At 34.6% G+C, this 23,029-nt stretch overlaps 1 protein-coding gene across 1 annotated transcript in view; it reads right to left on the reverse strand.

Moving 5' to 3' along the window:
- LOC150107715 (uncharacterized) overlaps positions 1-23,029 on the reverse strand; it is a 74,923-nt gene that overhangs the window by 39,430 nt on the left and 12,464 nt on the right. The window contains exons 2-3 of the mRNA XM_090391485.1: positions 19,280-19,334; positions 19,062-19,143 (exon numbers count right to left, since the gene is read on the reverse strand). Coding sequence (XP_090247611.1) covers positions 19,062-19,143; positions 19,280-19,334 — 137 coding nt within the window. The remainder of the gene's footprint in view (positions 1-19,061; positions 19,144-19,279; positions 19,335-23,029) is intronic.

The raw sequence follows: 23,029 nt of genomic DNA on the forward strand, positions 1-23,029 counted from the left end.
AGATCAGATTTTCACTTTAAGAGAAATGGTTGAGAAATTATTGGAATATAAAAGGATTAATACTCAAGTTTTGTAGATCTGGAAAAAAAGCATGTGGCAAGGTGTAAAAAAAAATGCTATAATTGTATGGGACAGATGGAACATTATACAGAGCAATACATACTGCCTATATTTAAGTCATAAATATGACATTAAAATATGGCATGAAAATTATCAATAAAAACTATGAAATCAGGCAGGAACATAGAAAGCTTCAACTGAATTCTCAATGGAAAATCTATAGAAGAATTAAATATTTTTGCTATTTAGGCAGAGTTTTTAGCAAATATACAAATTAAATATGGAAATAGGCCCAGTGCATCTCAAATGGTGTGCCACAAGATAGAAGTGTGCTGCCAAATTTTGATGGTAAAAAATATTTTTGTCCAAATTACAATGCACATTTGCCTATTTATACATTTGTATAAAAACTGTTGCAAGCCTAATATTTATGTAACATTGGCTTATTTTGCTGCAAATGTTAAACTAAAGTGCAACCAATTGATCACAAGTAATATGACAATGATTAGGTCATCAAGCACTACTGTCTGTTTGAGTTTACATGATTGGTTATGGTTGTGTGGTATGAGAGTGTGACCTAGAGTCATGTATGAATAATATAAATGTTGCGCATGCATGAGTCCAGCATTAAGAACACAAGTGTGCCACGATGGAAATTTGTACTGTCAAGTGTGCTAATAATTTGAAAAGTTTGAGAATTACTGAAATGGACAACAGAATAACCAAAACTGGTATGGTTGGTAGCCAGCTGAATAAATTTATATGAAATATAAATTTATTCTCTCAGGCGCTCACATTCGTGAGTACAGACATGGCAAAAGTGAGATATCCAAGCTAGACCCGATCTTCTCATACTTCCTACAATATACACTTGATATATTATATTTGTAGACTGGTCTTCTACTCTTCTTTCCTCTACTCTCTCCTACTTAGTGCTATTAGAGCAATTCAAGGTCGAGAGGACGACTCTTTCATCTCAAATTGTAGTTTCTACTACTTGCTAAAAGAGGCAAGCCTAGTTGTGCAAAGGTATGCAGTCCCATCACTAAGATCGTCATGCTAGTAACTTGATATAGGGAAACACACACATTACTTTCAAATCTCAAAGAAATATAAACTTAATGGAAAACATGGAAAAATAGTGCAAATTGGAAAAGGTTAACAAATTTTGGGGGAAAAAAAAACCCATGAAATATGCCACATGAAACAGAAGAATAGCACAGAAAGAACAAGAATTTTAGATAAAATTTTAAACAAAGAAAACATAGAAATTGCAGTTCTCACAGAAACAAAAAAAGAAATGTAAAGGAAAAAAAAAAAAAGAAACAACTATCATATCAGTATATATGCAAAAGCTGGCAAAATGATTTGGATCCATAAATCAAAGTAAAAATAACTCATTATACATACTGGAATGAAAGAATATTGGAAGTGCAATTAAAATTAAATAAAGTAAATTTAACAAATGTTGGAGGAATGCTCCTGAAAAAGAAAAGAAAATGATGACTTCTACAGTTACAAAGAATATGTAAAAAATTAAATACAGCTGGAGATCTCAAAGGGAGAATAGAAGAAAAAAAAAAAATATATATATATATATACACACACACACACACACACACACACACTGGGGGGGGGCCAAGGCACCCAACTCCCCAGTCATGACCTACCAGCCCCAATTTCCGGGCTTGTAAGTCATGACTGATTATATGCAGTTGGCCTTGTGTTGCATTACCTATTACCTTTAGGAGAGAGAGCTACCTACCCAATGGTAGTGCAACACAAGAGCAACTCACAGCAAAGGTGGAGTAAGCATCACACATTTCGTCGCCTTCCAAAAGTCATGACCTACCAAGCTGACATCATTATCAAGGGTACAGATGCAAACTTTATCCTTGATAATAGTCCCGACTGTGGTACGATTTAACTTCGATGCGCGGCCGATGTTCGTTGCCATTTCTCCCTTTTTTGCCCTTTTAATAATGTCTAATTTCACTTCTAATGTAATGGCTTTCCTTTTCTTCGACACCATCGGAAGAGTCTGCCTTACGTTTGGGAGCCATATTGAAGGGTAAAAAGTCACAAAAAACACAAACACAGAAGTGACAGAGTGGATGTAAACAAAGCACACGGTACCCAAAGAGCGTATGCCAGGACCTAAGCGACGCCACCTCTCCCAAACAAATGCCACGTAATGGCGTATTCTTCCGCCGCACTCACAAACAAGTTCACCCGCGACGTTTGCTGTAAAGTCGAAACGACGCATGTCGAGGACCCCCTGTATGCAAGAGGACAAAAAAAATCAATAACAGACTACTTTATTGCAAATGAAAAAGTGGTAAACCTCTTCCTAGATGTTAAAGTGAAGATAGGGCTAGAAACAGATTCAGATTTAGTGCAGGCAAAATTGAGGTTTCTGCCAAATTGGTTACAAAAAATACAAAAAAATAAACTAAAGAAACAAAATCTGATTACTAAGTAAGACTACTCAACAATTTAAGTATAAGAAATTTATACCAACAGAAGATTAATAATTATTTAGAAAAAATACAAGAAAATGAAGACTAAAAAAGGGTGAAATAATATGAAAGAAATTATTACAACAGCAGCATTCGAAAGTCTAGGGACACAAATACTATACAAAATAAAAAATGCATACATTATTATTATTATTATTTAGGCCTCCAAGGAGTCAGAAGACTCATCGTGGGAGGTCCTTCCTAGGAAACACTCTCACCACTCTATCAGGCAATGCATTCTACGGTTCAACCACCCTCTATGCAAAGAAACCACTCCTCACCCTCTTGCTCACGGTTTCCTTTGACTTCAGGGATGGCCCCTTGTCATCACTCCTTCCTGCTGTTCAACCAAGCAAAACAACTCCCCAGTGTCAACCCTGTAACCACCTCCTCCCAAACAGTTTAAAAGTCTCAATCACTCAATCATATCACCTCTCCTCCTTCTATCCACCAAACTCTGCAATCCACATTCTCTCAGCCGATCAACTAACATTATACAGTCCTGAAACTGTACAATCCCCTTCAAATCCTGGGGACCAAATCAGAGAACAATAGTCTAAGTGTGGTCTGATCAGGGTCTTATACAACTAAACATACATGAGGCAATGAAATAAAAACAATTGAAAAAAAAAAAAAAAATGAAATTGAATATAAAAAAAGATGAGTAATGCCATAAGAGAAACTAGAAAGAGACACAGAAAACTGGGAAAAATTTGTATTTCACCTAGAAAATGATATACAGTAGTATCTCGGTAATCTGAACTAATAAAAACCGTGCTCGTTCGGATTAGCGAAAAGTTCGGATCAGTGAATTTTCGCCCAAGAGACAACAATAACTGGTGTTTAAGACAAAAATTATCAGATTCTAGTGGTACATCAATTTAATTCTGGAAATAAATGAAGTAACTCATAGAAGAAAAGAAAAGCTCATCTACTGTAATGTAAAACTTAAAAAGTAATATAAGTTTATTTTAGTAAAAACTTTAGTTTGTATATATCTTTATTGTTGAGGATTTTGATTTAATAGAATTGCATAGTTCAGTATGTAATTTAATTTGCGTAAAAAATATCACTTTCTTGCACACAACACACAAAACAAAGTTTTACAAAATAGCACACATAAGTGTTTTTTTAATTTCTCTGTAAAAACAGTCACTGATTTTCTTTTGCTTCTTGGAAGCTGAACTTTTTTCGAATGCTTCTTCTCGGAGCTGCATTAGCAATAAAACTTTGTGGAATGGCATATCATTCTGATTAGCCCATTCTATACACATATTAAAACTGTCAACTGCCTCTTCATGTTTTACTTTTTTTTCTTTGAATTCTTTATCGTCATCATCGTCTGCTAATTCATTCTGTAGCGTCATATTTATAATTTAAGCATCTGATTTGATTTTGAATTCACTTTCGGTTCTACCTGTAATCCATTCCATAACATCTGTTTGCAAAATTTCAATATTTGGATTTATATTTTTAACCAAATTATGCACGTTTTGAATTTCTGCTTTTTGTGTATCACTGTAGTTATCTTCGTAAATTCTAGAAGGCCACAGTTTTCTCCATGATACTCGAATTGCTTCAGGTTTGAGGATTCTCAAGCAACATCAACTGAGAATGCTACATTCTTCAAATTTATATTTTTTTATTGATGTGGTAACGTCATAATTTTGGGAAATTATATTTAAAAGCAGAGTTAAATGTGTTGAATACAGAAATTAGGACTATGGAGATTGCTTTAGTTGAAGTAACTAGAACAGGATTAACTATGGAAGAGTCTTTGGTGAAGTAATGATAACAGAATGAAAGCACAAGAAGTCTAGAAGAAATGAGATGTCGTGAGAGTGAAGGAGTAAGCAAGAGCATTGAGTAATAAAACTGGGAGAGTCATGCTGAATAGTGTAGAAAATGAGGCCATGAATGATGCTCATTTGGACTTGAATGAAATTTAGTAGTAAAATATATGGTGATTCTATGATTAAGGGTATGGAGAGCGGTATGCCTGAGGAGTACTTGGCTGGTGGAACAATAGAGACAGTGGCTTTAGCAATAAAGAGAGGGCATGATGCAGAAAAGATCATAGTTATGGTGGGTACAAATGACCTGAGTGGTAGTATAAATCGGGTAGCAAAAGATTTAAGAACATTGTTAGATATTGTGAAGAAGAAAAGTGTCAATGGGAGGATAGTGTGTGTGCTGCCTCGTTTTAACAATTATGAGTTAAGTAGACGAGCGATGATAATGAATGATATGATTGCAAGAATGTGCAATAAGAGGTCTGGAGTGTGTTTGAAGACAAAAGACAGCTGTATGCAAGAGATGGGTTGCATCTGAACGTGGAAGGTCATAAGCGATTGAAGAAGTTATTGTTTTCTGAACAAGTTGAAGTAATTGGGCAGGTAAACTAAAATTGAAAAGGTTGTGTGTAAGAGAGAGAAACTTAAACAGTGATTGTATATTTGTTGATCCTTATTCGCGGAATAAATTGCAGAATAGAGTGGATAGAAATTGGCATGGGATTACTGAAATTAGTGACATGTATATCAGTTCTAAAGCTGGTACAAGAACAAAAGGGAATCTGCAATTTTTGTATACTAATGCAAGAAGCATTCAAAATAAGAGGGAAGAATTTTTGGCATTAGTCAGTGCAATCTCAACCAAAAATTGTAGGCATTAGTGAAACTTGGTTGTCAGCAGAAGATGTGGTCATTGGAATCAAATGTGATGGGTACAGTATTTTCAGGGAGAATAGAGAAGATAGAACAGGGGAAGGAGTACTGTTGATGAGAGCTGATGAGTTGCAGCCAAAGAAAGTAGTATATCAAGATGATAGACATGTGAATGATAGTTCGTTTGAGGTGGTCTGGTGTGAAATAGTGACCAATGCAATCAAATATACAGTTGGTTGCTGCTATAGGGCAGGGAGTACAGGGGGTGATATTGAATTCATGCATCAGCAAATTAGTGCAGGGTTAGTGATTATTATGGGGGATTTTAATTATGGTGATGTCAATTGGAAGGACGAAATATCACGTGGCAAAAAAAAAAAAAAAAAGGAAATGGAATTTATACATCTTCTACGAGATAATTACTTGAAACAGCACATAACTGAAGGGATACGTGGTGTGAGAGTGTTGGACTTGGTCATCGGTTCAGAGGATATATGCAGAAGTAAGGTGTCCTCGTTACCTCCAATTGGTGAGAGCGATCATGTGGTATTGACTTGGGAGGTTGCAAAATTTGTGGATTTCTCTCTTAAGGGGCATATATGGAACTACAGGTTAGGCAATTATAACAAGCTTTGGAGTGAGCTTGTAACCGTCCCATGGCAGAACATATTGCAGGGGAAAGATGTTAGCAGTGCACGGATAAAATCAGCGGGTATCCGAGGAAGGCAATATCAGATTGTGTCGCCATGGTCAGGAAGACAAACAAGGTAGGCATTAGATGGATGAGTAGTAGCATCAAGCTTGATGTGCATAAAAAGAAAATGTTATGGAGAATTTATAAAGAGAAAGATGATCAGTACACCCAAGCTAAGAAGGTTACCAGCATAGTAAGAAAAGCTAAATCAGAGTATGAGAAGACTCTAGCCAAAGAGATCAAGGGTAATCCCAAACAGTTCTTCTGCTATGTGGCAAGTAAAAGAAAGAATGACTTTGGAAGGATAACTTTAGTGGGTGCTGATGGTACTGAGGTGACAAATTCAGATGAAATAGTAGAGTTACTGAGTGACCACTTTTCAAAAGTCTATCACCCAAGTGAGGATATTTCTATACCTGTAGCAATAACTAATGTGAGAATTGAAGCTAAGAAATCAGAGGTACTTAGTATATTGCAAAATTTAAATGCAAACACTGCTGTAGGTTTAGATGGAATATCAGCTCAGGTGTTGTGGGAAGTGCAAAGGAATTGTCAACGCCTCTTACTCTGTTATTTAATTTAAGTTTGAACTCTGGTATGGTCCCTAGGAAGTGGAAGGAAGGCAAAGTAGACATAAAGCTGGCTCTATAACTGCAGTAGTTAATTACAGACCAATCACCATCTCGGGAGTGGTGGTAAAATTATTGGAAAAGTTGGTTAAAGACAAAATTCAAGAACGGGTCGATTAGGATATGATACGCTATAGGGGCCAACATGGTTTTGTTAAAGGTCAATCCTGCCTTAGCAATTTATTAGCTTTTTATAATAGAATGATATCTGAGTTGGACAAAGGAAATGGTTACACAGTGGTATTTCTGGATTTTGCTAAGGCTTTTGACAGGACACCCCATGGAATACTATTGCACAAATTGGAGCAGATGGGGATGGATACTAAACTGGTGATATGTATAGGAGAATGGCTCAAGGAGACATATCAGAAGGTGGTGTATGAAGGAGCAGAGTCCAGGATGAGGCAGGTGACCAGTGGTGTGCCTCAGGGCTCTGTACTTGGGCCATTGTTGTTTAATTTGTACATAAATGATATAGGAATTATAGCAGAAACTATAGCAGAAATATAGGCTTAAAGGGAGATATTCAGTTGTTTGCTGATGAATGCAAAGTTGGGTAGCGCAATAAAAAATCAAGCTGATGTTGAGAGTTTGCAGGATGATTTAAATAAGGCTTGCAAAATGGGCAAAAGGTAATGGATGTCAACTCAATGTGAAAAAGTGTAAAGCTATGCATTTTGGGATTAAAAGATTACCAGCTGTGTACTACATTGATGGAACGGTACTCCAAGAGATTGATGAGGCTAGGGACTTAGGGGTGTTGGTAGATAGGGAGATGAAGTTCAGGGGACACATTGCTAAGGTGTCCAAATTTGCACATAGGATTACTTGGTTATTGAGGAACACACTAACATCCAGAGATAAAGAGGTTATTATTCCCCTTTATAAAGCGTTGATACTTCCACATTTGGATTACTGTGCTCAGATCTGGTCACCTGGATTCCTTGGATTTTTTTTTTTTTTTTTTTAAGTTGGGCCCATACACAGGAGTTGGTTGGTCAACCTATAGTACGTTAGTACCGTATGTGGATGGTGGGTTGCGAAAGGAGAAACTTGTTTACATTTGATTTGAATGCCTGAATGTTGTATTCCTTGGAAAATACATCTGGGGGAAGACTGTTCCACAGTACTTACTGCAGTAGCAGGGATGAATGAGGAGGAAAAGAAACTTGTTCTGTGGGTTTCGACCGTGTACTGTGAAAGGATGTTGGGCAGCAGTTGTACGTGTTCCAATGGGCTTAGTACAGGGTGGGGGAATTATTGATGTTGTTTCAGATGAGCATTTTCCATGGAAATATTTATAGAATATACAGATTGCAGAGACCAAGCGTCTATGTGAAAGTGGGGGATTGAGTTGGTGAGGGATGGGTCATTTATTAGTCTAATTTCTCTCCTCAAGCATTTTGAGGAAGCTTTTTGGAGCCCCACTCCAGATGTGAGAGCAGTTCAAGAGCTGGGTGGATTTGCGACTTGTATAATGTTAACAGCTATTTAGAAGTGAAGTAGCGTCTTGAGCGAAAGAGAAAACCTAGTTTTTTGGAAGCTGAGGATGCAATGGTTGTGATGTGTTTATGCCAGGAGAGGCTTGATGTCAAAGTAATTCCGAGAAGAGAAATTTCATCTTGTCTGAGAATTTAAATGTTATCGAAAACAATGCTGGGGGGAAAATGGTTCTTTTTTGTGAGAAATAAGACAGAACTGGGTTTTACTAGCATTGAAGTTGACAAGGTTATCTGAGCCCCATTGGCAGATGGCTTGGAGGTCAAAATTAAGGGCAGTGGTGGTTGATGTTCTGTGGGTTGAGGTGAGTTGTGTAGAGTAGGGTTGTCAAATGAAAGGGAGGAATGTAATGTGCTGTGTATTGGGTTAGAGGTCAACTGAAGTAGATCATTGATATATAGAAGGAAGAGGGTTCAGAGGAGAGTGACTAAGTTGGTGAGTGATGTAAAAAATGCTCCCTACATTGATAGATTGAGAGCTTGTGGATTGCAAAGGTTGGTTGATAGGCGGAGAAGAGTGGATATGATAGAAACATTTATATTATTAAAAGATTTTTATAAGATTGATGTAGGGGAAATGTTTCAGCTCTGTGATAGTGATGGAAGAACAAGAGGATATCAGGATATATTAGAAAAGGTTTAGAGAAGGGTCTGATCTTTGGTATGTGGGATACAAAGAAATTGAAGGAATGCAATTTGCAGATCTTCATGAATAGGAGGAGGGGTATATGAGACATGCTGGTAGGGGTTGTTATGAAGATAATGTGCAAGAAATTTTTCAGAATGGGACAAGGTGATTGGCAAGTACTGTCAGGAAAACATGATTAGAGGTCTTTATTTTTCTGTAGCAAACTGGATTCTGGGGTACTGGCTGTTGATGTGAAGGAGGAATGAATAATGTGCCTAGGCAAATGTGGCCAAACAGAGATCAATGTATATCTTACTCCACATTCACCAGAGGGGAGAGAGAAAAGTATTGGTGTAATCTCAACTGTTTATATCTGCTCACTTGGAAAGACCATATATAAACAGAAGCATTGGACCCTTCTGTCTCCTCCCCTTGCCAATTTCTATATGGAATTTTTCAAAAACATGCTCCATAATTCAGTTCTCAAACCTATCTGACTAAGACACTTTGATGTGTTCATTTGGGCACATGGCTCTTATATATTCAACTCATTTCCTCTTTCACCTCAACAGGCAGCACCCCAGAATCTAGTTGACTATAGAAAACACAAATAATGTCTTTTCTAGATGCTTTAATCATATGTTTTTCTCTAACCATCCTCTTGCTTTCCCAGTTTACAGAAAACCTACCCATAAAAAACTTTATTAGCAGAGCCACCAACCTGTGTTTCCAACTAGATTTTCTTGCAGCTGAACTTTCTTTTATTCATTACACCTGTAAGATTCACTGGCTACAGTGTTCCAAAAAAAAAAAGGTCGCAGAATATTTTTTTCTCTCTGCATGCCACATCTCCTTTCAACATGTAATTACAATGGTGCTGCTGCCATTCCCTGTGTTATCTGGAGTACCACAGGAAAAATGACTAGAACTTTTGGCTGATATAATCTCAATATTGCTTTCACACCCTATTTCAGGTTTCTTTTTCCTAGCAGTTTGTAATTTAAGGCTTGTTTTGGTAATTTTTCTGTTTTTATTCTTTCAACTGTTCCATCCATTTGTGTTTATATTTTTTTAATTTTTTCTATTAGTGATTCCTGGTGTAATTCTTTCATAATTTCTTCATTTCTGTTGTGATCGAATAGAGTATACTTTGCAGTTTTTCTCATAAACTTCATTTCGGCTGTTATTAATCTTTGTTTTATTGTACAGATTTCACTTCCATACAATAGGACTGGTAAGACTAACGTATTGTATACTTTTAGTCTGGTTTCATTTTGAACTAGGTTAGGTTTAGATATAGAGTTGATTACACCTGTTATTTTTAAATATTTCGCAATTTTTAGGTTTACAACTTTTTCATATGTAATCATACATCCTAGGTAGTTAAATGAATTCACCTGTTCTAAAATCTTGTTATCTATTACTATTTTAGTTCTTACTGGATCTTGTCCTTCAAATGCCATCGTTTTTGATTTTTCTGTTGGTATTATCACGCCATAATATTTGGCTATTTCATTTAAATTTAAAATATCTTTCTGTAAGTTATCTTCAGAATTTGTAATTATTATTTGGTCATCAGTAAAACAGAGAGTGTTTAAGTTCACAGTAAGAAGTTTAATACCTTGATGGAAATTTTTATTCCATTTTGTTATTTCATTTAAATAAATATTAAAGAGTTGCTGAAAGGGGACATTTCTTGGTTTATCTCTCTCTCTCTTGTACATAATTTGTATTTCATTATTTTCATATATACATAGCTTTTAGAATATTTGTATTTGTCTTTCTTTTAATATGTTAAATAAAATGATTCTTTTAACTTTGTCAAATGATTTTTCAAAGCCAATAAATGTAATATGTGTTTCTAAATTGTATTCTTTTCTCTATTATTAATCATTGGCAAAAGGTTGGGTCTATATCTATACATGAACGTCTTTTTCTAAATCCATTCTGTACTTGTAAAATAAAGTTTTCAGAATATTTTATTAGTTTGTTATTTAAAATTCTGCTATATATTTTGTAACAGGAATTTAGAATACTTATACCTCTGTAATTTTTAGGGTCATCTGTACTACCTTTTTTAAAGATAGGGATCACAATTATTTTTTACATTCTATTGGTGGGTTACTTGAACAGATTTTATTTAAAAATAATAGGAGTCTTTCTTTGAAACTTATTCCTGCATATTTATATAATTCCAAACCTAACCCATCCACTCCAGGTGATTTTCCATTTCATTAGGTTGTAATCTTAATTTTATTTTAAGGGGGAAATGGTCACTACTTATTTCATATCCTCTGTGAACTCTAACATCTAAAGAGAACTTTGATGTCTTTTCATTTAAGTAATAAAGTAATCTAATATTGATTTCCATCCTCTTGCCGAGGATGAAAATCAAGAATATGCCAAGAATATTTATGTATGTCTTTATGTTTATAGAAAGAATTCATTATTTTAAGGTTATTATAAACTACAAAGTCGATCAATTTTTTACCATTCCTGTTTAGAGTATGTTCTCCATATATTCCTATATTATTGTTAATTTTCGTGTTTCTGCTTCTTGCATTTATGTCTCCTGCTAATATTACATAATCATTTAAAATATAAAGAGCCAATAGGCTTCATTTCGACGATGTAAACATTATTTAAATTAAGGGGATATTAATTCCCACACTGTTTTAAAACTGAATGAGAAACTCAAAGATCGGAATCAAAGAGTTTCATGCCAAATATAGTAACTATAAACGTATCAGCGACTACTAGTGTAAGCTAAAGCATGCAGTTCAAGTACGTTCAAGTACAAACTAAGGCAACTCGTAGCAAAGGTGGAGAAAGTTCTAATCGCTATTCTTAGTATTTTCCATAATGTAAAACCCATCTCCTAGGAGATGTATGATGTTATACATTATGGTGGGAGGTCACTACCCAGACCGGTTTCTATCTTTATTGAGATTTCATCAGTGAGTAGCTAGACCAAAGTATAATACTAAGGGTATAGTGAAAAGAACTTATATACTCTGCTATACGAGTTGTCAAAAAGTTGCAACCATAAATTATTTAAAATATAAAGAGCCAATAGGCTTCATTTCAGCGATGTAAACATTATTTAAATTAAGGGGATATTAATTCCCACATTGTTTTAAAACCGAATAAGAAACTCAAAGATCGGAATCAAAGAGTTTCATGCTGAATATAGTAACTATAAACGTATCGGCGACTACTAGCGTAAGCTAAAGCACGTAGTTCAAGTACATAGTACAAACTAGGGCAACTCGTAGCAAAGGTGGGAAAGTTCTGATCGCTATTCTTAGTATTTTCCATAATGTAAAATAAAGATCGAAACCGGTCTGGGTAGTGACCTCCCACCATAATGTATAACATCATACATCTCCTAGGAGATGGGTTTTACATTAAGAAAATACTAAGAATAGCGATCAGAACTTTCTCCACCTTTGCTACAATAGTGTCTTCTCTCTGCATTGGGAAGCTCAATATCACACACATCAAACTGCTATACATCCTTTTGGTATGCACATTAAAGAAACTGTGCAAGCTGTTAGTATAAATGTTGACAACATTAGCTACAGTAAACTTAACAGCATTCCTCCATGGCAGGTTTGCACACCATCCTGCAACCTCTCACTTTGTCAGCTACAGAAATCTTATACCCCATCATCCATTTACCTGCAATTGTTCAATGCACAGAGCAGCACATGCTGATTTCTTAACCATCTATACTGATGGTTCGAGAACTAACATCTCTGTTGCCTGTGCTGCTGTATTTCCTGACATTATTATCTCAAATCAGATCCCACCAGACTGCAGTAATTATACAGCAGAGTTACATACCATTCAGCTTGCACTTGTGCATATAAAAGAAAACTGCTACCAAAAGTGTATAATTTATACAGCACTGAGCTCTTTACAGGCTATCTCCTCTCCTAAGTATAATCCACATCCAGTACTTTATGAGGTGTTACACCTGCTTCACAAAATGAAAATCTTTAATTTCGATGTTCAGTTCTGCTGGATTCCCATCTACATCGGAATCAAAGGAAATGAGCTGCTAAATCAGCTCATACCTTCTCCACATACTGTTTGGCAGTTCCATATACAGACTACAGAAAACTTATAAGATCAAAGCTAATGTTAACATGGCAAGAAGCATCAACAAACAAATTATATATAACATTAAATAATTTCCTGACATTATTTAACATTAAACCTGAAATTAAACACTGGCATTCTAGTCAACATACAAAGAGAAGGGAGGAGGTTGTCCTTGCTAGGCTCTGCATAGGTCACAGTCACCTTACACATTCTCATTTACTGAGAGCTGATTACCCTCCCATATATGAAAAATGCAACACACATCTCACTATTCATCATATTTTGGTAGATTGTCAAAAATTTACACAAGAGAGGAATGACATTTTCACCTATCTAACCAAGCCATATACACTCAGGGAAATGCTAGCATACTTAGGCAAATTGCATGTTTTTAATTTTTTAGAAAGAATTAATTTGTACAAACATATCTGACCATAAATTTGTTCATATGTAAATACTTTTTTTTGCTTACCTTAACTTTTATACATACATATTATTCATTAGGTTAAATCTGACCAATTATGTATTACCATAGGCCTTGATCTTGTATATTTGTATCACCCTGCTGTAATTTTGTTAATATGTAAATACCATAATGCTAAACTTAAATTTTATGCATCAATGCTGTATAATAATTCCTTTCTGACTCTTTAAGTATTAGTATAATAATGTTTGTTGTAATCTTACTAGATTTAGACACTGCTTTCCTTGATTTGTTTTGTATATACATATGTTAACCTATAGTTATCTATTTATGTACTACTGAAATCTCTGCAGTAATTTTATTTATATGTAGATACTGCATCACTTAACATACATTTTGTGTATACATCTTATTTGCTACTTTATTTTTTGAATAATCATGTAGTGCTGTAGGGCATCTTACCTATTTGTGTACTTTCTATAATTCTGTTTATATGTATTGCTAAATTCTGTTTATACTGCATTGCTAAATTTATTTACTTTTCATCCATTCATATTGTATAATAATCCCTTTTTGCCTATTTTTGTACTGCTATAAAGGCATCTATTATAATTTTACATATATGTAGATATTGCATTTCTTGGCATAGTGTTTCATATATTATGTATTAACTTATATTGTTAACTATTTTTGCACTACTATAATAACCTCTGACCTTGTATGTTGCTGTGCCCTCTGCAGCAATTCTGTTTACCTAGAGATGCTGCTTTGTGAAACTAGATTCTTGTAGACATATTGTTTACAATTTTCTGTAAATGCTAATGTTGTAACCTTTAGTATAGCACAATATGACCTTTGTAGTTTTTGTTCCAAATAAACTATAAACCAACCATTCCATAATTTATAATATTTTAACTGTTTTGAGAGGGAGTTATGAATCCAAATCATAATACCTGCTTGTGCTTTGTCTCTTTCAACTCCACTATATATTACATTAAAATTTTCAGTTCTCATGGTTCCTTTTAATTTCTTTTTTGTTTCAGTGATTACTGTTATCTGAAAATTTCTTTCATTTAATATTTGGTCTAATTCTATTTCTTTATATGCTATTCCTTTTACATTCCAGTTTGCTTATGTATTATATTCTATCATTTCCATTTTCGTTTTACCTCCATAGATTCAATTTGATTAACTTTCTCTGTTAATTAATCTACTTCACAAAATGAGAACATTAATCTACTTAAAAGTAGATTAATGTTCTCCATGTCAGGTGACTAGCCTGGCGATGGATAGTCCAGTGGTAGGACTGCTACCTTAAGGCTTCTTAACTAGCCTTTTTCCAAATTTAAACTCATAGGAGAAATAGGTATACTGAAGGGGAAAGAGCAGATTATAGAGGGGATATAGGCCAGAAATGGAAAGATCCCATAGCCCTCGAGTACTCTAATACCTTAAGGGTCATAAAATAAGAAGAGTTGGCTGATAAGCCTTATAGGAAAGATTAAAGTGGGAGGATCCTCCTCAAAGTAGAGGAAGAAATGGATAGATCCAGCTAGTGGACCATGGAAGTGCTACTTTCCTTACAATCAAGATAATTGCCCCTTATAGCTCTGTTGGTCCACAAGTCCTTATTCAATATATTTGGACTACCCCACTATATCTGGTGGGCTCTCCTATCCACCACCCAGGGAACGCACTCTGTAGAGGTTACATGGTCCCCCGAAAGATTTTAAAGATAGTTATAAAAAAACAACCCCATTAATTCTAGAGTTTATATATACAGTAGATTCTGCATAATCAGGGCAGCCCATTATTTGGGCTGTCCTGATATTGAAGAATAGAACCAAGTTGAGAATATAACTCAAAGTTGCTTCACTTATTTGGGCAACCCTGCCACTTTATCAGGACAGTGGCTGAAGATGGCGCATGTGTAGCAAGTTGCATAGAGAATGTTGCTGTCAGTCAGTGCTGGGATACAGATTAGAAAGAACGTGTGTATTCTAACTGTAATGATTCTACTTATAGTGACTGCTATGGAGTGCACATTTGATTAGTAAAAAAATGTAACAAACAGTGTAGCGATTTAATTTTTTTTTTATAAGGTCCCTGTCAAGATGCCAAGGAAAGATCTAACATTAGCAGACAAATCACCTTATTTGACAAAATAAAAAGTTAACCATTTAATACCAGTCATCATCAGTTGGCAGAGATAACAGGTGTTCCAAAATCTGCAATTGCATGTTTGTTAGGCCAATAGGACAAATTATTTGTTGAGCCATTGATTGAGGTGGTGCTCAATCAATGGTTCTCTATTGTAACTGGCCGAAGGCGTCAATGGTAAAATGTTAAAAACCAAATCAGAAGAGTTAGCTAGAAAGCTGGGCCATGTGAACTTCATAACTAGAGACAGATAGTTATTAGACATGAAGTAAAATTTAAAAAGTCACGCAGTGAGTAGAACAGTGCTAATACTATAAGTGATGAACAGTGGAAATCAACTAAACTAATTGCATTGCTGCAGAAGTTTAGTCCTGTTGAAATCTATAATGCTGACGAAACAGGTCTGCTTTACCATGCCACACACTGTTCCTTGAGCTAAAAATTGCAGTGTTGTCAGCTTCACAAAAAACCAATGGATCGGTTACTGTGTTGTGATGATGTAACATGTCGGGAAGTGACAAACGGAAGCTGTTGGGTATTGGAAAAGTGCCAAACCTCGATGCTTTAAAGGGCTTAAAATGGACAGTTTGTCAGTTCAGTACTATGCCAACAAAAATTCATGGATGACGTGTGTTAATTTTTCAGGAATGGCTAATGAGTTTGGATGCAGAATTACAATGAAAGTCAAGAAAAATTCTTCTGCTTCTGGACAACTGTGCAGCACACTCTCAATTAGATTGTTTCAAAAACATTCAACTTGAATTTCTTCCAGCTAATACCACATCCCTAGTACAGACACTGGACATGAGAATCAAAAAATTTGATTCTCATGTCCGGTGTCTGTACTGATGTCATCTTCAATGGCCAAAAAAATCAGTGCAAAGGTTATCATTTTACAGGCAGTACAATTTGTTGCAGATAGTTGGCGAGAAATAAGCAGCAAAACAATTCAAAACCTTTGCTCATTGTGGTTTTAAGAATTCAGATCAAAAAATGCAAGATATGGCTAATAATGAAAATGAAATCATTTTGGAACTGTAACAAGTCAGAAACTACGAAGAGTTCTTATGCATTGACAACTTTCAATGTTACAATGAAAATGAAGGATGCAATTGTTGAACAAATTGCAACAAAACACTTAAAGACCCCAGAAGGTAAGGAAAGTAATGAGGATGACACACCTGAACATGAGCGAGTGACTAACCAGGAAATTTATTGCTGAATTATAACATATGTAAGAAGGCAGTCCTTGATCTGAATTAGATACCTGTGCAGATTTTGTTCAGTTGCAGTCTAGAAAGGGAACATTGTCAGGGTACACGCGATAAATTTCTACAAAATAATTGTTAGGAAAAATATGCTTCTTTGATAGATACCTACTCTTTAGGGATACTGACACATACGTTTAATTTTTTTTTTAATAAAAACATGGTTAACATAGACAAATTTTTCAGTATACCAATTTTTTTAAACATTTTTAACTTTTTGTGATATTTTAGTTTTTTCCATAAAATTTTGCATAATTGGATTCTAGACAAAGGGTTCTAGTCCTGATGTGTCCTAATTAATCAGAAACCACTGCATGTGTGTGCATATAAATTTTTTTTTTTTCCTATAAAAATATTCTAAATCAAATTTTTTCTAGCCAGTCAAAAAACATAACAAATCTGACTGAAAAAACTAAATCAGAAAATTCATCTCTTGCAATAAGTGGCAGTCATCTCTTTTGGTCCCTAATAAAGGCCAACGGATGCAGTTTCTATCCATCTAACCAGATGGCATTATTGCAACAATACCTAAAGACAAAACCAAATGCCTAACATCGTTCCATTCTCTTACAACCATCACATATGGTCAGGCAAATCATATTCGATTATACCAGGAACAATGTTCTGCATGTTTCCTATGGCCTTCTGCAGAAAAGACCTCAGAATCTATCAAGATTCTGAGGTCTTTCTGCAGAAAAGGCTTCAGGTCCTGTACTTGTATTTAAGAGTTCCTGAACTAACTGTCCTTGATATTTCTACATCTAATTATAATCAGCTAGCATCCATTCCACAGCATGGTAGTAAGCCCATTTTAAGCCAATTCAAAATAAATAAATAAATAAAATAGATAAACAGCTGACTGCCACCAACTGATCTATTGCTCTCACTTTGGGGCTCTCCAAAGTAATGGAAAAAGTAGTCAGTAGTCAACCTCATCACCTGGAGAGCTACCAGCTAGGTTCTATAGATTCAGCCACTCAAAATGCAAAGATGAGATCTGATGAGACCTCAATAAAGATCAAAACCAGTCTGGGTGGTGACCCTCCCTAAGTGCAAAGTACATTTTCTTCCAAAAGGAAATGTGCTTTGCATTATGAGATGCTAATATGAAGTTATCAGTCTCTATGTAGAAATAGCCTAGTCATGAAGACATTTTATGTGCAAACTGTTTGCCTAAATTTTGATAAAGGATTAAACAAGAATATAATTTCTTATCTACTGTGCTGTTGCACATGACATTTCTGAAGCATCTGATAATGTGATAAGGTGGCATAGAGAGCCTCTCTGTAAATTGCTATTGTATGGTCTGCCTTTCATCCTTTATAAATGAGATGACAGTTTTCTCTTGGGTAGATGATGTAATGGTAGATGATGTTCTCTTCTCAGATTTCTCTAGTAATGAAGATGTTTTTCAGGGTTTTGTTATATACACCCATTCACATACATAAATGACCTTTTCACTAACTTCAAATTCTATCCATATTTTTGTTGGTGATAGTACCTTGTACTCCTCCTACTCATACAACAAACAGTATACTCAAACAACAAAAGCTTCAAGACCTATAACTAATGCCCTAAAACACATCATCTTGTCATCCCTCTAATGCTTTTAAAATGCAATTCTATCCTTTTCTCACAAAAAAGATAAAGCCTTTCTTGACACAAACACTTCATTTTTGTATCATCACTTTCACTCAAGAGATTACTTTTCACCTGTCCAGCTATTAATTCTGTACGCATTCCAAATTTACTAACCTTAGAATACTGATCCTCGCATTTGGGGTGGTGCACTAAAAAGTCTCTAAAAATCTTGATGTTCTCATACATTCTCTCTAGCTGTCCAACTTAAGACCAACTGTCTTAATAGACAGTCTGTTTCTATTTTATGTCTTTTCTACAGATACTTCCATTATTCAACAATGGAAGTATCCATAGGACACAGGCATTGCTCAACAGAACTGGCATCCATCATTCCTCCCATTTCTCCTAAACCTACAATAACACAAACAGCAGCTGTCCAACATCATTTACAGTTCAACTGTTAAACTCATCAAACCTGCTTTCTTCCACCCATCTTTTATTCCTTCTACCTTTTTTTCTGGAGCAGCTTTTCCCCTAAGATTTATAATCTCCAGCTATTTGAAAAGAGCATCAACAACCAGAATACAGCATTAATTTACTATAGATCTGCAATCTTCCACATATAGAAATGATAGTAAAAAATTTTACATGCACACATACATGGAAATATCAAAATTTTGTGTGTGCATGTGTATTCATAGTCATATATTCACGTGTAAATTATCTTTTAATGAGTAGCACAAACCATATCAAAGCAATATTTCTACGACTGTATGAAAAACTTTAGGTCAATGAAAAACTTTATGCTAACAAATAATGTACTTACACTTTATTCTGTTGTTCAGATTTCAGTAGAGTTATATTCTCTTTCAGTGATATAATTTCTTTTTCCAACACCTTTATCTTTTCTGAAAACACATTCAAGATTATAAGAGCAGCCACAACATTATGAATTGTATTCCAAAATCCGACTAATAATACAAAACATTCATATAGCAAAAATACAAAATGTAATAATTAAAAATAAATTTAAAAATGATATACCAAGTAAATCACTATTTTCCTGCTTCAGTTGACTGGATGCCTCTTTGCATTTATCCTATAATAAAAGAATATGATATCAGCAAACATTCAACTTAGCAAAATTCTACAATATTAACTGACTTATATCTAATTTCCTTATCCCTCTTCAGTTTTATGCTAGTGTAGATTTCTTCATTATGTACACCAATTACTGGAAGTTTTAAAAAGCTTAACACTGTTAAATGTCATGTAGCAGTTATTGTAGACTATTCATTAATGTTAATTACTGAAACGATGAACATCACAGTAATCAGATTATACCAAATAGGTAACTGTATAAGATAAGTTCATTTTATGAATAAACATCTGTTGACTGAAAAATCTAAATCTTCATCAGCAAAGTAATATTCTCAGGAAAAAGAACAAGTATTATCTAGTATTATCAGGATAACAAAGATAACTTATTCTTAACAATTACAACAATATTCACAATATGTTGGGTAGCCATTCTAAACTGGGTTACTGTATTAATTGTTTCCTTAATCCAGGAATTCAGCACCTAATTCATTACTTTAAATTAATACATTAATTGACTCAGCACACTGTGTGGAGAGGAAGAAAAAAATCTATCTAAAATTATCCATATAGTATAGAGGGAGAGAGACAAAATTCTAAAATGATTAAGTCTAAGAAATGTTTTCTCTTAATTACAGATAGCATCAGTAGCAGAACAATACTATAAACATGACGAGAGAAACATGAAAACATTAATATTCAAGATTCAAGAATATATAAATAGAGCTAATCTAACATAGTGTGGTCATTATTTAAAAAAAAAAACAGAAGAAAAATCAGCAAACTAGTGTTTAAAGCAAAGAAGACATTCATTACAGAAGAAATGACGTACTCATCTCATTGAGTACAAGTGCCTTAGAAGTCAAAAAAAGCAACACTTGATCAACTTAGAAACCTAACAAACAGGAGACAAACTTAAAAACTCGGTAGGAAATTAACAGCAACTTATTTCTTTTGGTCTATCATATATTCAATGTATCCTGTGAGATTTACACCAGAAAAAAAAAAAATGATTACAAATTACAGAGAAACTAAGTTACTCCTGCAAGATATAAACATGTATAAAATATTAAATGATTATTTAGCAGAGCAGATTAATAGAGCAGATATTCTCCCTCGATGAGTCTTTGGACTCCCTGGAGGTGTTACGTAATAATGATAATTTTTTTTTTTTTACTTCCAACTTTAGTTCTTAAGGTAAATAATTCTTCATTATACAATGCTGATAATACAATGAAGTATTTTGCAATAATCCAAGCTACTATTATTTCACATATGCTTCTGTTTAGAAAACTATAGTGTGAAACGTAAAATACAATACCTACAATACCTCCAAGTCTTATGTAACTATTGAATATTTAAATTGCACAGTTTATATTTTTTAAATAGCCCATGTTTCATTACTACTCTTTATCAAAGATTTTTGTTGCAAAATTTTAAATTGAACAATAGCTTCTTTCCAGTTTTCTCCAGAATTTCATACTTCTAAGTACTGTCCCCCCCCCAGACGCACACCTCCCCATTTTGCAATTTCAGTTGACTTTTTTCACAGTTAAGCTGAAACAATTTTCGATATTATTTCCCAGTGTACATTCTCAAGAGACATTATGATATTTCAACAATCAATACTTCATGAATAGTTCCTGTAACAACTTTCTTAAAATGCATGTATTATTTGTCAGATGTCTGATTTAATCAGCTTTTTACATTTCAATGTTCTAAAACACTCCCAAACTATATCATCACCAATATTTTAGTCTTCCTTGTTTTTTTTTTTTTTTTGCTAATGTTGACAAATCCCTTTCTAAGATTTTCATTTTCAATGATTCTGACACAGATAACATCTGTTTACATCTCCAATTTCCTTCACAACTCACATAGGTGGTCTGATCTTTGACCAACAGTTTTATTCCTAACTAAATTAAAAGTGGTTTGAGCACTGTCTTCTATACTGTTCACTTGGTGTTTCAACTGATTTTTTTCTTCTTTTGTATACATTTATTCAACTGACTTCCCATCATACCAATTACTTACTCTGTTTTCTATTTCAATAATGTGCTATGTTCATTAAAAATTACACCTAAAATGCAACTGCCAAAAAGCTCTGGCAGAAAATGGGATATTCAGTAATCGTCAACACTGTTTCCCATTGTAAATAAGAGCAAAAAAAAGTTATAAATTATTTATAGAAAATTATATATATTAAACACTTGTTTATATCGGTGTCAAAAACATGTCAGTTCACACTTCACACACACAAAACAGATGAAACTCAGAAAACAAAAACAGCAACTCATGACAAATGACAATGTTCAATCGGATTGCTTCACACAAAAACCAATCACAGCCACTAATGACTTCTGGGTTTATTGTCTCAGTGCATACCCTGGCTTGCCTTTATGGGCTGTTTAAAACCACTGGAATGCTAAGAATTTGACACGCAGTACATCTGCATGTCTGTTGAAAGGTGTCCATATTTGTGACTGAACACCTGGGCTATTAATACGAATGTGATACAATGTTTACACATTGAAATGTCTCCTCTTTACAAGCATTAGTATATTGTGTTTCATTTTAGGAATCATGCGAAACCAGGAAACAATTTGGAGAGTCTTTGGAGGAATAAATGCAAAAATATAATATTGGTGAAATTGCTATTCCAAAAACACCACACACTTAGCACAACCTGAATTATCAGCTCCTGATATATATAAACATGCATCTGCATACACACATTGGGCATACTCTAAGTAATGCACAATTGAGCAGAGGAATAGTGTAGAGAGAGTTTGATAGAAGGATTTATATAAGGTGGATGATATATGTATATTTGAATGGATTTGAGGTCAGGAGGTGTTGAGAAAGTATTATTCAGTGAGAGTTCTGAACTGCAGTCAGCAAAACTGGGATGTTTAGGGAGGAATGTAGGTGAGCATGGTTCCATTGGGGGAAGAAGGAGTATTGCAGCTTATATGTACTAATGCCAGACATGTTTGTAATAAGGGTGAGGAGTTTTTGGCATTAGTTAGCTCGACTTAGCCAAAAGTTATATGCATTAGTGACACTTGGTGAGAATGCAAAATATAGTATCTTTAGAGAGGAGAGAAGGAACAGGCTAAGGAGAGGGGTGTTTTCTAATAACAGCAGAAGAATTGAAGCCAAAAATTATTTGGGAGGGGAAGGGATCAACTATGGGGTCATAAATTAGAAGACAGAATGGTCACAGGGAGAGAAGGAAAATGGAATTTATACAGCTGCTGAGAGATAATTATCTGAGAAGATATAACAGAGGGGACACAAGGTTCAAGAGTACTATATCTGATCATAGTATCAGAGAACTTAAAAATAGCCAATCTAACTATGCTGCTTCTGCTTGGGGGAAAGAGACCTGTAGTCCTGATCCAGGAGATTTCCAGATATGCAGAATTTTCTATTAAGAAGGGATATATGTGGAATTACAGAGCAGGTGATTATGACAAACTAAAGAGTCAGCTTTCAGCAGTACCATGGCATAAGAATATGGAAGGGGAGAGATCAGAGTATATCCACAGAGTTAGATGGATGAATACATTATTAAGCAGGAATTGGAAACAAAGAAAAGTTGTAGGAGTATAAAGAAAAGGTGTAAGGCACAAGCAAGAAGGGTGACCTCCATGGTAAGGAAGGCCAAAGTTAATTATGACAGAAAGCTAGCTG

Source organism: Typopeltis vanoorti, chromosome 4 (assembly GCF_054136105.1).
Source record: "Typopeltis vanoorti isolate ZY-2024b chromosome 4, IOZ_Tvanoo_1.0, whole genome shotgun sequence".
NCBI lineage: Eukaryota > Metazoa > Arthropoda > Arachnida > Uropygi > Thelyphonidae > Typopeltis > Typopeltis vanoorti.